Here is a 16,632-nt window from a genome sequence, read left to right on the forward strand (position 1 = left end):
TGATCCCTGCCCTTGGAGCTGCAAGTCTTTAGTCCCCGACTGAGGAGGTGGCAGTAAGCTGTAGCTGTGTTGAGAAAAAGCCCCTGGGCAGACTTCCAAGATTGCGGGATAGAGAACAGAGAAAGGAAACAAAAGTAACAATGTAGCTGAACCCCAATCTCTGCCTTTGGAGCTGCAAGGGTCCAGTTGCTACCCTGAGTCAGGTGGCAGCAAACTGTGGCTGTGTTGAGACCAAACCCCCCTACGGGCTCCAAGTGGTCCGTGCTCCGGCAGAGACAGTGGCAGGGCTAAGGTCAAGCCCCAGCTGGCTTCCACTGAGGGAAGCCAAAAGCTCCTAGCCCCTCAAAACCCGTGGGTCTGTGCCTACTTATCTTTATAATGCTCCTCCTGCATTCCAGCAGCATTGAATTTCCCTCTACGCAACTCCCCTGGGCTGGATTCTGCGGAGTCCCTCTGGTATGTGTCCCTCCATCACCATCTTCCCGGAAGTCCCCTGTGCTGGGTTTCTATAGACTGGGTTTTGGCATTGTTGGAATCTTTGACTTTTGAAGAAGCTTGTGTCTTCTCTCAATGAAGATAAGACTCTTTTTTTATCCCTGTAATTATTCTCAGATTTAAAGTGAGTATATCCATCCATTGACTCTTAAAGTAAATACTAAATGTCTGGTGAAGCCCTAAGACTGTGACCCTTAGACACCTTTCAAACCTGTATCTAAACTCATCCCTGGGCTCACCTTTCAGCAAACGATGGGCAGAGGGGTGTACTCCTCAAAATGGACAACCCTCCCAAGACCCAGAGGAGCCTTTGACCACAAGCACAGTTCAGAATGGAAATGGGGACCTAAGGAGGAAGTGGGAAGAGGCTGTTGAGGAGGAGAGTCACAGGCAGTGCCATGGGGTATATGGTGTGGACTGCCTGCTGAGGTCAGCGCTCACCCAAACCACAGTGAGAAGTCCAGAGGACTACGTGCCACATGGTCATCAAGAGTGGATTCAGCTCAGGTGGTGTGGCACGTTGAAGAAGATGCTGATTCTGAACCACAACTTCACTCTGGGCCGCAGAATTTAACCTGGGTGGATGAGTGGGGGTCCGTTTGTGAGGCTCCAGGGCATATGTTCTTGTCAGTCCATCCTTCCATTCTCATTCCAATTTCTGGCTTTTGCCTGTTTTCATTCAGGCAGTTGTTTTTTCTGTATTTTCTCTGCCTGGAAGCTATTGTAAGTGTAAACATTTTGGGATGGCAACTCTAGGTGGGACATTTTTTGGTGATGGAGGGTCTCAAGAACATAAGCCTCTGAGTTGACCCTTTCCTGCAGTCACTTGGACCTAGAGAGGTGTCCTTAGTTTCTTGTCTGTGCACACACATGCACAGATACAAGAGGGCTTCAGAAAGTTGTGGGGGACATGGGTGGTTTCCCTGAATGCTTGAAGTCACCCCATAGATGGAAGCTTCAGGAAAGGCACTCCTAGCCGGGACCAGAAGTGATGGCACATTCCATAAGACTGGACATCAGCATCTGTTTTCGTCTGTGCACCTAGTGTGATTCTGATGAATGAAACACAGCATTTGGTGGCTTTTTCCCACCAGTAATAATTAGCCTGAGAGTCAAATTGCCGTGACGTGCGGATGCTCCCCCACGTGGGGCTGGTATTCAGCAGTGGTTTCTCTGTGACCCACAGCAAACCGTTTGCCAAGCTTCCTCAAGCGCTGCTGTGGTTCTCGACCACATTGCAGAGACGTGTCTTGACCTAGTCTGCATTTCAGTTCCATTGCAACCTACCTGGGCTGCAGTGTCTGTTTTTAATTCACCTTTGAGCATGCCTGCACACTGCTGGGTCCTGCCGAGTCCTGACTGCACTCTTGGATGGGCACGCCAGACTCTCAAGTGCCTCTCAGGCCTTGAAGCAGATAAACCTTTCCAGGTGGTTGTTTGACGAGAGCACCATTGTGCACTGGAATGGCCTTGGAAGGGTGTGGGTGGATTTGGGTGGCGCGTGCACAGAGGTCGAGCAGGGTGCTGGAGCTGGAGCTGCGGTTCAGAACATGCCCCTGGGACCCATTGGCTGAGAGTGGGCAGCAGTCACTCGCTGAGCCCCCTCTGGCTGAGACATGCTCTGGTTCCGTAGATCACGCGTCTGTTACTACGCAGCCCCTGCACTTAACCAGCACTTGCTCACAGTGGTGACGATGGTGTGGCATTCTTGTCCTGAAAAGGTCTTATAGTACTCATTTCTAATTCACCGGCACCTAGCCGAGTGACTGATGCCACATGTACAGAAGGCACTCAGCCAACAGGTCATGGACAGCTAGCTGTCTCAGCCACGCTGACCCCATCCTTGTGTTGCAGGTGAAGAGTGATTACATGCTAGAGATAGCCGACCAAGTGGACCAGGACACCGCTCTGAAGCTGGGGTGCCTGGAAATACGGTAAGGTGGCCACCAGCTTTGCAATCTTTCTCCCTTCACGGTGTTTGTCCTTTTCAGCAGACTGTTGAGGAAAAGCCAACTAAAAATGAACAGGCTAGAACTGATGGTGTGATGTTGCTAATTCAAGACATCTGAGGCTCCTTGGAAATGACCTTGCATTCTGTTGGAGTAATGTCTAAGAAACAGGCCCAGAAGGGCCTAAGACGGAGCTTCCTGGCGGGCCCTTCTCTGGGGGTGGGGTGGAGAATTCCTCCTGCTGTCCCACGAGTCAGCCCAAGAAAGGGCGGTGGGGTCAGGAGCAAAGGGAAGGGAGGGTCTGAGCATGTATTCCTCATTGCCAGCCACACCGGGGCACAGTTACTTTGTACATTCTCGTTTTAAATTATTTTTTGGTGCTGGGGAGGAGGGACCGACACCAAGGGCTCAAATAGAAAGTCAGTGTTTAGAAAATGATGATGACAACATACTCAAAAATATGCTCGATACAGTTGATGTATGGAATGTTATAAAAGCTGTAAGAGCCCCAATAAAATGAAATTTTTTAAAAAGGAAAAAAATTGTATATTTAAAATTTTGATCTTAACTTTCATCAAATCGAATTTTTTTTCCTTTTTCTTTTTTTTTTTTCAAATCGAATTTTAATATAGAAATTGACCTTGGTGTAAGACAGGAAAAAAATTTCTAAATCATCCAGGGTTCATGAGGGAGGGAGAAGGGTGGGAATGAGCTGATAGCAAGGGCTCAAGTAGAAAGAAAATGCTTTGAAAGTGATGACGACAGCCTATGTATAAATGTACTGGACACAATGGATGGATAGTCATAAGAGCTGTAAGAGTCTCCAATAAAATGATTTTTAAAAGAAAGAAACTCCTCTTGGCTGCCGGTGTGAGGTGACTTGGGTGCATTAGAGGACGTCTGTTACACTCCCACAGTGGTCATTCCTCCCCAGGAGCCAGCTTGTTCCATGCGGGAGGCTGCTTAGTCACAATCAACCTTGGCTTCAGCCTCCCAGGACAGCCTGTTGTCAGCCTCAGGGTGTGTCCAGTAACAGCATCCTCGGCTCCTGCCTTACCTTCCGCTGGTTTCAACAAAGGAAGCATACCTGTCACCCTCCCCATCCCCTTACTGCACCCAAAACCACTGTGGCTTCCCAATCTATTCTGGTTTGGAACGACTCTTCAAGAGCAAGCGTAGCTGCCCCAGAGGTTTCCAGGGCAGAGGTGTTTGCCCAAGCAGACTGGCCCGTCTTCCTTTCTGTCAGGTGGCTGACAGTTCAAATGCCTGTCCTGTCTGTTAGCAGCTGTGTGCTTTAATCGTGGGACCCCCCTGGACACCTTCCTGTCCTGCACACACAGCCTCAAGGGGAGTGGTGTTGCTGTGGGTTTGAGAGAACCTTGTCTCCCCCTTTCCTCTCTGTCCCCCCTCTCACTGAGCTCCCCTCCACAGACAAAGCCTCCTGGATGGCCCGGCTGCTAGGAAATCACTTCAGATGATCTGTAGTGTCAAGCCCAGCCTCGTCCTTTTGTGAGGTCCTTGGCGGGACAGACAGATCCACAGGTGTCAGGTTTTGTACAGAAGGGTTTGGCCCCTGTACAACCTGGAACTGCTGGATAGGGTCATTTGGAACACGGAGGTGATGCAGGGGTGCATCCATGGGTCAGCATTGACCGTGGGTCACTCACTGCAAGAGCTAGATACCTGCTGCCATGTGGACTGGCCACTGATTTCATCTCAGTGGCCAGTACTGTTAAAAGTATGTTTCCCATAGCTGTCCCGCACGTGTGCACCATGTTTCTAGCGAGAACTAGAAACCCACTAGGTGGCACATGAAACGGTCTCTTTAAACCTGAAATCTCCCTTCTCAGCTGTGCACAGCAATGAAGTGGGCGCCCCCAGCATTGCTCTGTTGGGATGTTACAGTGATATGCCCAGTCACATGCCTCCCTCCGTCACAGCTCAGTGTGTACCCCAACCACCAAACATCTCAGGACAGCCCACCCCTGCTCTCACTGCATCCAGTGCAGACACTGTTGGTAACTTCTCCATCTCTGCTGGTTTCAGACGCTCGTACGGGGAGATGCGGGGCAATGCGCTGGAGAAGAAGTCCAACTACGAAGTGCTAGAGTGAGTACCATGTCTCGGCGCCACCCACAATCCCGCTTCTTCACACGCATCTTTCTTGGCTCGATAAAAGCGAACCTGTTCCCAAATAGCTGTCTGGAAGAGGGACGGAATTAGGAAGTCAGAATTCTTGATGGCGTCACTATCATGGCGTCCTTTTAGATCTGTTGGTCAATGTGAGGCCTCTGGGTCTCTAGATGCCACCGTTGTTGACGGTGGGAGTTTTCCATAAGTGACGTTAGCCTGCGGGACCTTCCTTTTCAGAGCTCTCACCAAGTCCACTCGGGTTTTCTCTCCAGGAGGGGAAGGGGTTGACTTAGTATTCACATACCCCAGGGTAGAATCTCTGAGCACTTGTCCGATAATTGAGTTGATTTGCATGTCAGATGGTGATGTTGGGAATCTGGACGTCCTGCTCTGCATCCTCCAGGCACTGGACTCGGCAGAAGATCATGGCTGGGGGAATCTGCCGGTCACAGGAGGAGGACCGGTTGTTTGGGACATGTTCATATGCAGGTCTGAGACCACCCGTGCTCTTCAGAGTGGCATACACAATTGTCTTTCTCTTTGCTTAGCTTGGCGGCTTCTCCTCTCAGTCTTCCTTTTTAAATGGTGTCAAAGCTGCGTTTGCTATCACTGGGGCTTTCGTGTCTCATGACCTCATAAAAAAATGATTCAGGGACTTGAGTGAAACTCGCTTGTTAACTTGTGAAGGGTTATCTCTGCATCTTCATCTGTGAGTGAGCTGGTGTTTTTCTCTTTGGCTGCTTGAGGGCCAGGGGGCTTGGAGTGGTGTCTTTTGGAACCTACTCTGGGGGGTCTCCCCTGATGGGAAGGCTGCAGGGATGCTCCATTGGGTCTCAGCCTCCTGTGTCCCACTCTTGTCGACGGTCTGTGGTGTTGGCTTTCCCTGATCGTGTTGATACGGATTTTTAGTGTGGCGGAAAATATGAACTGTCTGATCAAGCCTGCAAATCGTCTGCTTGCCCCTCCTCTTTCTTTATTGATACTCTGTTTCTCCATCTTCAGTAATCAGGCCATGTGCGGAAAGCTCCGCCGGGACCGTGGTGTCGTCATTGTCTCCCGTCAGGCTGCTAAATCCTTGCTTTATATTTCTAGGCTCTTTCACTTAGTACATATGAGGCTGCTTCGAGAGATTTGCAGAAAAGGCAAAAATCAAAAGGTAATGGGATTTCTGCCTGACCTTTGTGAAGCAGCCTCGCACTGGCGGAGCGTCTCCACCATCCTGGTAAAGTAAATCCTCTGCCACTGTGGTGACGCCGCTCTCTCTAGGATTAATACTTCTTCAGGTTTTCTCCATTTATTTTACATTCACCTTTTCTGTTATATTTTGGCCTGTCTCTTATAAATATCAGAGCTGAACTTAAAATTCAGCCTGATAACACTTTGGTTGAACTGTTGGTATTTATTAGGATGAATGTGCTTTTGGATTGGTTTGGTTCTTATTTCTGTATGTTCTTTTTTTGTTGTTGCTGTCTGTCTCATACTCCAGATTTTCTGTTCCAATGATTTACAAATATAGACACTCTGCCCAGTCTTTTGCCAATCACCCTCATGTCACCAGCATTCCCTGTCTCCGCTTCCTGAACTCCAGCTGTCAGAGTGCCAGCCGTGACCCTCCTGGAGCCCACAGGAGGCCCTGGGACGCTCCAGCTGGTTTCATTGCCTTCTCTCTGGCTTTCTCTCCCCCTTGTTTTAATTTAGTTCCATTCTTTTTCACTTACCCCACGTATTAGCGCTGTCACTTTAGACGTAAATTATCATTGCTGTAGTTTGTGGTTATCCCTACACGTAGATCACCTTTGGGGGTGTGTGGTGTGTGTGTGTGTGTGTGTGTCTCACTGTCTGCCCTCCAGGCAGTCTTTCCCCGACACCCTCTTCTTGAGAGGCTGATGATGTTCCTTGGTAGTTGCTCCTTCTTTTAAGGTCCTCTCCGTAACCTTGGTCTTTTCTGGTTCCACATTGGAGTTCGTTGTTATAAGTCCAGCCCTGGGTGTCGAGGCGGTGGCCACTGTCTCTTGGTCATGGAGTCGTCTTGCAGCCTCTCAGTCTTGTCTTTTCCATCCATCTCACTTCCCTTCATCTGTGGCAGTGTGTGTATGATTTCTTTAGACTTGCTTTCTATTTCCTCAGTTCTCTTTTCTGCAGTGCCTTTCTGCCGTATACCTTATCCATTTACTGTGCTGCCTCCCCACGTGTGCTTCTGGATCCAGGCAGTCCATCACTGCCGCACCTCCTTCACGCCTGCCAGCTCTGTGCTGATGCTCTCCACCTTGTGGGGGGCTCTCTGCACACGGCTGCTGTATGTTGTGTCTGCCTGTCCACTCTCCCGCGTCTCTTGCTGCTCTTGCTCTGACTCTCAACCCACAGGTAGCTTGAGTGTGAGAGACTGGAGGCTTTGTTTCTGCTGCGGCGGCAGCTTCTCACAACCCAGGAGTCACCCCAGCCTCCCTGGAGGGTGCAAGAGCAGTAGCTGAGGGCTAGGTTCACCCTCCTCGCCTCGCAGATAACCCTGGGGTCCCGCTGGCCACACCGGGTGGTCTTCACCTCTACATTCTGCGTGTTTTAGTCGGGGCTGCGGGTTCTGGAGACCTGCTTGTGGATCACAGTGCGTGTGAAGCCTTCCAGGGTGTGCCAGTCTCTCCTTCTGGTATGGGTATTGTCTCAAGCTTCCTGTCTGTGTCTCTTGGTGGCAGAGTGCTCTCATGTTCTGTCATGTGGCCACTGACACCAAGTCAGTGGCGCTTCCTAGCAACCCTCCAGGACAGGGCAGAACTGCCCCTGCCGCCTTCTCCCGAGACTGCCTCTTTTCGGAACCAGAACACCTCGTCTTTCTCCTTGTCACCTGTTAGGTATCTTGATTTCACCTTCTTCCTGGGAGGTCATTTCTCAGCCTTGCAAAGGTTCTCTTCCCCAGGGGTGTGGGTGTGGGTAAGGGCACTGATGGCAGCAGCTTTGAGGAGTACTGTTACTCGTGTCCTGCGTGGGCTCGGTCGCAGGGCCGCGGGCTCAGCACGGCATTGTGGCCCTTGGAGTTTTTTAGAAAGTTGAGGCTTTCTAGGAGTTTCTGTTTTCCCGGCACAGAAAGCGTCGTCATCTGAACACAGCCCTGTTCGTTGGCCACTCATTCTTCCCTTGTAGCTCCTTAGCCCCTACTGGGGCTTTGAAAGCCCCTCCCAGTATTGACTGACAAATGGGGGGTAGCCCATCCTCTTTCCAACCCATCACCTTTCCCAGCTTTCTGAGAGTGGGGAAAACTTCAGGCTTGTTTCCTTCAAACCAACTAAGACACTTTTTTTTTTTAACTAAGACACTTTTTCTATAGTTTTCCAGCCTTTAAGAAGGCCTGGCGGAGCAGTGGTTAAATCCCCAGGCTGCCAGCTGGAAGGTCAGAGTTGGAGGCCACAAGCCGCTCTGCAGGGGAAAGATGTGGCCGCCTGCTTCCCTTGGAAACCCTCTGGGGCCATGCTGCAGTGTCTGTTGGGTTGCTGTGAGTTGGGATTGAGCCGACGGCATCAGGTTTGCCTGCCTTTTCTCTCGGCAAAGAGGAGGTACAAGGCAGTGACTGTGCCAGCTCCTGTCTGTGGTATTTTATTTCCTGATGGCTGGCACCGCCAGGAGCTCACTGGTGCCACAGTGGAGTCTGGCCATAGCTACCCACCAGAGGTGCTGTCTGAGTGCCGCCTGTCTGGGGACCGCCACTCTGCATCACCCAGGAGGCCCAGGGAGAGCCTTACCAGCCAGCTACCAGGTGTAAGAGGGCTGGAGTATGAACTGCACGTGAAAGCGCTTCAGTGGAAAATCAGAAAACCAGCCCCATTGCTGTGGCTTCATTGCAACTCACTGGTCCTGTCGGACAAAGCCAGACCTGCTGCTCTGTGTGCTTTCTGAGGCTGTGGATTGCTAAGGGAGTAGACAGCCCCACCTCGCTCTTGAGTAGCAGCTGGTGGGCTTTGAACCACCAACATTGCAGCTAGCAGCCCGACGCGTATCCCCCTGCACCTCCGGGCTGCTTGTACAATACCTTCTCAGTGCTTTCCAATGGAAAACGCTCAGTTCTGATTGTTCCCATGACAGCTTACCAGGGAATGCCACATGGAAACGCCCTCCCTCCTAAGGGCAGTGAAGTTGGGATGCAAGGCGAAGGGACGAAGCCAGCCTTTTCTGAGAAGCATTGTCCGTGGAGGAGCCCCTCGTCCCTGACGGCAGAACTCCCTCCCGATGAGCTCAGGCACCTTTGCAGGCAGCTGTAGGTCTCTGGTTCTGTGGGCATGGCCACAAATGCACACTGGGCAGGGGCAGGCTCAGCAGAGCACCCACGGGGCTGGGGCTGGGGCTGGGAGTATCTCGATGGTGCTGCTGTAGAAACCAACCCTCCAAGCTCAGAAAGAAGGCAGCAAGGCCCTCCCTACCCTCACGGCGCTTCTTGCCCTGTCCATGTGTCCTGCTCACTGCCGGCACCCCCTTGCAATCTGTCCCCATGGTGTCAGCTTATGGTAGCTATCCTCCACCCACCTTGAACCCAGGCCTTGACCGAGGCCTGCCCAGACCAACAGCACCCCTCCTCTTCGAGACTCCCATGTGGCAAGCCTTGACTCTGCAGTGATGCCTGTGCAGAACACCTGTCCGGCCAGTGTGCCAGCCTCTAGCCAGGATGACCTGCACGTGGCTAGTGGCTGCTGTATCAACATAGCCTGGCCTTGACTTGACATAAATATCTGGTCAGCTGTGAGATGAACAAGGTGCTCTTTGAGCCAGTAGGGAACCTTCTTAGCAGCCTAACCTTAGGCTTGGGAATTGGAGTTCAGTCACTTTGTAAAAGCTTTCATCGGTTAAACGACTATGTTTTCGGAAGATGTACATGCAGTGAAAATGAAACCTCTGTTGATACAAAGGGGCTTCAAAAAGTTGGTGGGAAATGGAGTGAAAGGAAATGTAATTTTCCTGTGCTTCCTCTGAGGCGCCTGGTCTTGCACAAGTGCGGAGTCAGGCTCCGTTTCGGATGCACAGGATGTGTATGTTGTGGCTGCCACATCTTGAACATGTGGCCGGGGGCCACGCAGAGCCACGCTAGCTGAACGGTAGCTGCAGATTTGAGGCCCTCACAGCCAGAGCCTCCTTTACTAGGGGCAAGGCAGCCTGCACGTGTCCCACGCGTGGCTCCTAAGAGTGAGTTTAAATGGAGACATCGGCAATAGGCTCGCAAAGCCTCACCTGGCTCTGGCTGGTCTCTTGCATCGTGAACAAGGGATGCTGGGGCAGTGGCAGGTGTCACAGCAGGGGCTGTGGCCTCATTTTGTTTCCCTCATGTCACCTGCCTTCCTGAAGGGTCCTCATGCATGCACAACAATGACAAACTAGTCACTACATAGAATTGCCTTTCAAATGCTAGTGTGCTCCTATGCTACACACGCACCTCCATTGGCCTGAAACTTTATTTCTTTAATGGAGACGCCATTGCCTTTGGGGCATTTAAAATAGGCAACGCCTACTACCAGTCTTTATTTTCCAAAAGAAATGCGTCCCTCTTACTTTCTGGAGCCTCTTTCTTTTTGCATTTCTGTGTCACACCGACCCACCCTAAACCCACGTCACCAGTCAATTCAGATTCAGCGACCCAGACAGGCTTCCTGAAACTCTGCATCTTGAGTCCAGTAGGTTCCCCGAGAATGGGGGCATGCCTGTCCATCTTGGCACAAGGCTCACTCAGATTGTGGTCTCTAGGAGCCCCCAGTGAGCAGGAACTTCATCTTACCAGTGCACGAGCGCCATCTGGTGGCCGAGAAACCTGGTTCTTTCCCATCTTTTTTTCCCTCCCATGATGGTTCCTTGGCTCGCATGCTCAGGGGTTTGATTTCAGAAACAAAACAAAGCAAACTCACTGTCTTTGAGTCAATTCCCCCTCATAGCAACCACTTAGGATACCCTTTGGGCTCCCGAGAATAAATCTTTCTAGGAGCAGACACAGAATGAGGACGGGGTTGAACTATGGACGTGCGGTAAGCCACTCGATGCGTAACCCACTCCCCCACCAGGGCTTCTGAGAGTCTGATCGTGACAGCTAATTGAACTTGATTGCTGCATCTAGCCTGTCCCCACACGGACAAAGTCCAGCACTGTAGACAAATTACTAAATGTCTCGTTTGTTCCTTATGTGAGATTGAGGTGCTAAACCTCAGCTGGATGGACGAATTCCTTGCCCCAAAGGTTCTTACAACACAGTGGACTGTTACAGTAGGTCCAAGAGTCTGTTTGTCTTTTAGACTTACCTGCATCTGGCTAGTCTGCCTTCCTCCCAGTTGGAGCTGATTTTATTAGGATAACCTGCAACGCAGCAATATCTGAGAAATGACTCTTTATTCATGCCTTATACTTTGCAATGGGGCAATATTTTAAGTTTTCAGCAACAAAGGTAAAAAAGCAAACAAAGGATTGTCTATTTTCAAACAATGGTGTGTTTGTGTCTATCTGTCTAGGAAACGATAAGTTCTGGCCCCACCCCCACCACCCCACTCTATAGACGTGGACGGCTACAGCGCATGCTCTCTTACTCATGCAAGACTGTCATTGAAGTAATGAATGTAGTGGCATTATTTGTTAATACACTTCTTTTTGTATTTCAGAAAAGATGTTGGTTTAAAGCGGTTTTTCCCTAAGAGTTTACTGGATTCTGTCAAGGTAATTAGAGTCTCCTATCTCAAAATCCAATAATCACGTTTTATGAACCCATTTTCACCAGTGGTGAATTGGTTTTAGAATGTAAAATGTTATTTTACTTTGGTTTTAGAAGTAAAATGTTATTTTCGTTTCGCCCCTCACATGTAATGGCTGTGATGTAAAAAGCAAACAGTTATTTTAGATGTATTGAAGGAAATATTTATCACCTTAGCTGCTCAGATGGTTTTGAAAAATTCAACCTCCACCCATTGTTGAGTCAGAGAAAATGGGTCGTTCGGCTCAGGGTCTTATCTGAGGCTGTTTTGTTTCCCCGGCATCCTCCCTTCCCATTTCCGTATCTAGAGGGTTGTTCAGGGTTAACACTAAGGGGACTTGTCTGAGGCTAATGCCAGTGATGGCCGTGGGTGCACGGGCGCGCATACCACGAGCGCGATACAGGTATCTACCTGGATTCTCTGGCTCTAGTTGTGCCACGCACACTTGGCTCTCTCATTGACAGTGACGCCAGCAGAACTGCCCTCACTCACTCTGTGAGGCATTCTGCCAGGTTCTGATCCCAGTTCTGCAGCAGTGCCAGGACCATGAGAGACACAGAAAGACCATGACCTGATTCAGAGCCCCAGGAGCCCACGCTGGTTTAGATGGGGTCACCGTGTGCCGGAACCCGCTCCATGGTGCCTAGCAGCAGCAAGGCCACACTGGCCAGCAAACTACTCCCTCAACTGCCGGGTTGATTCCCACTCAGCCATCCTGTGAGACAGAGTTGAGTTGTGTCTTAGAGTCTCCCAGGCCAGCAGTCTTTAGGGGAGCTGACTGCCTCATTCTGCTGCCCATGAGCGGCTGGTGGCTGATTCACCAGCCCAGCACCTATCCCACAGTACCGCCAGGGAGACTTCCAAAGAGCACAGTGACAGTGCCATGTGGCATCCTGGTTGGGACCCTGACATCTCTGTTAAAAAGAACATTTGTGGACAAACTAGTGAATTCTGAGTCAAGTCTGTAGTTGGGCAGGTTGTCCCGTGACCAGGCTGGTTTTATGGTGGTAACAGGCACCGTGGCCGTGTATGGCGTGAGCATGAGGGGATTGTGGGAGTGTTCTGGACTGTCTTGGCAGCTCCTCTGTCAATCCACAACTGGGTATCAAGGCTGAGTAGCCATGCTTGAGCCGGTCTATCACTCGGTCGGTCAAAAATCGGATTTCAAAAGGAGGAGCAGAAAAGGGCGGCAGCTAGCAGCTTTGTGGCATCGTGTGTGCAGTTCCCAAGTAGAGAAGTGGTGTCCTCCGACGTTCTCAGGGACACTTCACTCCACTCGCACAGAGATTGGCCTTCCTTCTCTCTGTGACCAGCAGGTGGCCACATCAGAAGGGATCTTGTTGAAATCTCTGGCTCCGCACACTCATCCAGCACCCCTCATGGGTACCCGGGTGGACGCCAGGCAGGGCAGAGTTGATCTCTGCTCAGGAGACTCTCATCTTTGAGACCCTAGGGGAGGATGAGAATAAGTACCCTGTGCAGGAGCCGTGAGTATGTCTGAGGTCCACTCTTGGGAAGAAGAATGCGTACCTTATTTCCAGTTCCATCTACTCGATTCTGACCCACAGTGAGCCCGTGTGATGGAATAGAATGGCCTTGGCAAGAGTAAGTCACCGGATCTTGCTCCCACAGAGCTCGGCGGTGGGTTCAAACTGCCAGTCTTGGGTGAGCAGCCTGGTGTTTAACCAGGCCGCCACCAGGGCTCTGGTTCTGGGTTGTCTTTATTGTTCATAGTAACTATTTTACCTGGAAAGCCCTAGGAATTTGTTGTGAAAGAGGGAGGTGACACATAAAGGCATTAGCGTAAAACAAGACTCCAGATGTTGAAAGACCGCTGCTGGAAGAGATCTGGACGTGTGCCCATTCCAAAGAGAGTGACTGCAGGATGCGCAAAGTAACCATGTCATGAATACCACATGCACGGGGAATTTTGCTCAAATGATGAAAAAGTGATCAAAGCAATACATCAACAGGGAGCTATCACGCTCAAGCCAGATTCTGAAAGGGATATGGAAAGAGGATCGCTGACATCTGGTGAATCTTAATTAAAAATGTAGCAGAGCAGGCAGATAGTTACTTGTGTTTGTTGGCTATGTAAGAGTACTTCACTTTGTGAATACTGACAAATTGTGGCTAGCGTTGAGCAGATCGGGGGCTCCACACATTTGATTGTGTTCATGTGGAACCTGTGCGTGGATGAAGCGGCAGTTTTGGGGACAGAACCAAGGAATACTGAGTGGTTTAAATTTGGGAAAGGTGTGCTTCAGACTTGTCACTCCAGGTGCTGAGCACGTAGTCTGAGAAACTGGACTCTCTGAACACGAGTACAGTGTCGGGATTGGAGGGAAGTTTGTTAACCCCCTTGGATCTGCAGGTGGCCCAACCTCGCTTGCTGACAGTGAAGTTGACTGTGTGTTGCTCTCCTGCTAGCCCCTTATGTGATGTAATTCTGCACTCCAGACCCCAGTGGCTGGAGTCCCATTTTGGAGGGCATGATCTGCTACGGGTCAGGAATCAAATGAGATTTGGGCTTGCCCTTTGTACAGCAGTTCTCAACCTGTGGGTCGGGACCCCTTTGGGGGTCAAACGACGCTTTCACAGGGGTCACCCGATTCATAACAGTAGCAAAATGACAGTTATGAAGTAGCAAAGAAAATAATGCTATAGTTGGGGTGTCACCACCACATGAGGAACTGTATTAAAGGGCCTCGGCATGTGTAAGGTTGAGAACCACTGCCTTAGTAAGGGGTGTGAAGCAGTCCGCATGCTCTGCTTAGTGGTTGTTCCGGCTACTAAGTGTAAAAACTGATGGGGGACAACTGAGAGGAGAAGCCCTGGCTGTTGTAAGATGAGCACCTGCTGGAGACGTCCTGCCAGAGGCCTCCGGTCATCTGTGCTTACACAGAGGCCAGGGGTGGAGGATAGATGATTACATTGCGTGTCATTGAAAAGGTGATGGCTGCATGTTCATTTGATTGCACTATTGATACTCACTGTAACTCCCACCAAACAGCCTTTCCCTTCGTGGTCTGGTACGCAAGTCGGGTGAGTTACCAGTAGGATTTACCTGTGAGTAATTGCGAAAGAATTCCTTGCAGTGCTATAATACTGAGCTTAAAATGAACCTTCTGAGGAGAGGGAGATATCTCATCACGTGCAAGGACCAGGAGTGGAGTGTGCCTCTGGACCCAACATCTGGCTTACCTCTGCCTGACCTTAGAATTTTAACTAAACAGCACCCACCACCATGTGAGACATTTCCCCAAGCTTTCATGAGGTTCTATGGGACGTTGCAGCGATGACATGAACCCAGAAATGTGAAGGAATATACTCAAGGGAAGAAGGGGGCGGGGGTGGAGCTGAATAACATCATGGAAGAGTTGGACATTTGGGGCATCATCAGCCTCCGATTCTGTGAAGCTAGTCATATTAATCCTTCTGAAAGAGATTACCATTATATTGTAATGCTGGAATGGCTTTCTAGTGCTCTGGATATTTATCTAGTGACAGGCACGGTAATCAAGGGAGCCCCTTCTCATGGGCACCCCAGGAACTTTGCTACTGCAAAGCAATGCAACCATCCGAGAAGCAGTGTCAGATCTGATGACCCAACTAACACACATAGGTTCTGATAGAGTGGAAATGGGCCTTTGGGAAAGAACTTGTCCTGGTAGGAAAGAAATTTTCAGATGGTTTCTAAGAAATGGAATGAGCATGCAGATGTTGATGCAGTTGACACAAGGGTTCTCAAGCAGTTTGACAGCAGGTTGAGTGGAGCGCTGGAAACTACTACTGGTCCCCCAGTGTTACGAAGTTCTAAACAAGTCCGTTCTGTTGACTCCAGCTGGGAGTAGTTAGTGATAGGCATTCCCACCTAGTCAATGAAATAAGGATTGAGGAAGGGTATAGGGTCTTCTGGTGCAGGCCTCAGCAAGGGAACCAAGGCCATAATCAGATTGTGTAAAATGGCCCGGCGATGGGAAAGAGAGCCCTTTGAGCTTCCTAGGCACAGGTGCCCGATTCACTGTAATCCTCAAAACTGCCCATGAAATACTGAAGGGCTTAGACTCGGGGAATGTGGAGATGCAACAGTTGGTGGGACTAAGGAAAAAATTTTTTATGAGAATTGGGAGATTTAAATAGATCTTGTATGAAGTAGTTGCCTCTCCCTTACCCTGGAGTGGATTATTAGCGTGCTCATTATGTCTAAATGGGGAGCACTCCCTCTACTTGAAACTGTAAACTTGAAGGCATGTAAATCTGCCTTTAGGCTGCTGCTGAGCTGACATGCTAAATGGAAACGTAGTACTGTGGCGGCTTTTGTGATGCTGAGAAGCTCTGTCACTGGTGTTTCAAATAGTGGCGGGGTTACCCAAGAGAACAGATTTCAACGGAGCTTTCAGACTTAGGAACAGGTTACGAAGAAGGACTGGGCTGTCTGCCTCAGAGGAGTTAGCCACTGAGTGGCTGTGGGTAGCATTGAAACATCATCAGAGATGGCTTCAGAGGATGAGCCCCACAGGTCGAAAGCCACTCAAAATGTAACTGAGGACACACTGCCGTCTCAAATTAGTGCCGACCACGGTGCTCTGACTGGGGTAGTGCTGATGGAGCACAACTCAAAACGCGCAGAAACAGCTGCAAACATCAGAGAATAATTGAAACTTGGAATATATGAAGTATGGATCTAGGGACACTGGAAGTCATAAAAAATAAAGTGAAACACAAAAATTGATATCCTAGGCGTTACATTGGCCATCTTGAATCAGAAAATCATATGGTTTTTACCATGTTGGGAATGACACATTCAAGAGGAATAGCATTGCATTTGGCATCAGAAAGGACATTTCGGGGTCTATCTTGACATACAATGCTACGTGTGATAGGATAATGTCCATCCACATATTAGGAAATCTAATCAATACAACTATTTAGATTTATGCACCAATCACTAAAGCTAGTGATACAGAAATAGAAGAATATTACCAACATTGCCAATCTGAGATAGATCAAGCCTGCATTCAAGATGCATCCATAATTATTGGTAATTAGAATACACAAATTTGAAACGAGAGTAGCAGTAGTTGGAAAATTGGTGATAGAAGTGAAACTGAGATCACATGATTGAATTTTACAAAGCTAATGACAACTTTATCACAAAAAACCTCTTTTCAACAGCACAAAAGTTGCCGACTATACACTTGGGACTTTTCCATATGGGATACCCAAATAAAATGGCCTGCATTTGGGGAAGAGATGATAGAGAAGCTCGATGTCAGCAGCTAAGACCAGACCAAGCACTGACAGTAGAATAAGCCCATCAATTGCTCATATATAAATTCAGGTTA

General features: G+C 49.6%; 1 protein-coding gene across 6 annotated transcripts in view; it reads left to right on the forward strand.

Moving 5' to 3' along the window:
* PTK2 (protein tyrosine kinase 2) overlaps window positions 1-16,632 on the forward strand; it is a 181,529-nt gene that overhangs the window by 91,879 nt on the left and 73,018 nt on the right. For all 6 annotated transcript variants that reach the window (XM_075549219.1, XM_075549213.1, XM_075549218.1 and 3 more), the window contains 3 exons: window positions 2,350-2,429; window positions 4,491-4,553; window positions 11,195-11,249. In XM_075549219.1, the coding sequence (XP_075405334.1) occupies window positions 2,350-2,429; window positions 4,491-4,553; window positions 11,195-11,249 (198 nt within the window). The remainder of the gene's footprint in view (window positions 1-2,349; window positions 2,430-4,490; window positions 4,554-11,194; window positions 11,250-16,632) is intronic.

Source organism: Tenrec ecaudatus, chromosome 5 (genome assembly GCF_050624435.1).
Source record: "Tenrec ecaudatus isolate mTenEca1 chromosome 5, mTenEca1.hap1, whole genome shotgun sequence".
Classification (NCBI taxonomy): Eukaryota; Metazoa; Chordata; class Mammalia; order Afrosoricida; family Tenrecidae; genus Tenrec; species Tenrec ecaudatus.